The sequence below is a fragment of the Carlito syrichta genome, unplaced genomic scaffold (genome assembly GCF_000164805.1).
Source record: "Carlito syrichta isolate Samal-C Ts95f unplaced genomic scaffold, Tarsius_syrichta-2.0.1 Scaffold142940, whole genome shotgun sequence".
NCBI lineage: Eukaryota > Metazoa > Chordata > Mammalia > Primates > Tarsiidae > Carlito > Carlito syrichta.
In genome coordinates this window covers 16,881-17,466 of record NW_007087036.1, presented here as the reverse complement: position 1 = coordinate 17,466, position 586 = coordinate 16,881, and the positions used below count along the sequence as shown (strand labels likewise).

Sequence of the window (586 nt, the reverse complement as noted above, 5' to 3'; positions counted from 1 at the left end):
ACCAGCCTCCAAGCCGCCCGTCCCTGCCAGCATCCGGGTGCCCTCGCCCAGACCGGGCCCTCACCTGGTGGGCACTCCCGACAGCACCTGCTGCCCTTGGGGTAGGTGTCCCCGACACAGTTGAGCCGGGCCGCGGCGCCCAGCGCCAGTCCCAGCAGCAGCAGCAGGCCCGAGCAGGGCACCTGGCGCACCGGCCGCCGAGCCCCCACGCACATCCTCGTCTCCGCTGCCACCCCCATCTGGGTTTTTCCTTGCAGGATGTGACTATAAGGGCTGCGGGGGTGGGAGGTAAGGGAAGGGGAGGAGAGGGGAGGGACGGGGAGGGGCGGGGAGGAGGAAGTTGGCAGGATGGCGACCCTGACCCTGGCTGTTGCAGAAAGGTCACTCGGCTGGCCCCTCTGGCACTGGGCTCCTCCTCGGCCCTGCCCCAGCCTCAGCCAGGCACCAAGACCCAAGTGAGAATGGGCCTGCAGCTCCCCTCAGCAAAGAGGTGCACAGAGCACGTGGGTAAACTGAGGCGGCGCACTGAGTCGGGAGAGAGGCCCCTTGGTCTGCACCTTCTGGAGGGGGCACTACCTGGTCTTGG

General features: G+C 68.4%; 1 protein-coding gene across 1 annotated transcript in view; it reads right to left on the bottom strand.

Moving 5' to 3' along the window:
- TNFRSF4 (TNF receptor superfamily member 4) overlaps positions 1-215 on the bottom strand; it is a 2,688-nt gene extending 2,473 nt beyond the window's left edge. The window contains exon 1 of the mRNA XM_008050059.1: positions 65-215. Coding sequence (XP_008048250.1) covers positions 65-215 — 151 coding nt within the window. The remainder of the gene's footprint in view (positions 1-64) is intronic.
- Between the last annotated feature and the right edge of the window lie 371 nt (positions 216-586).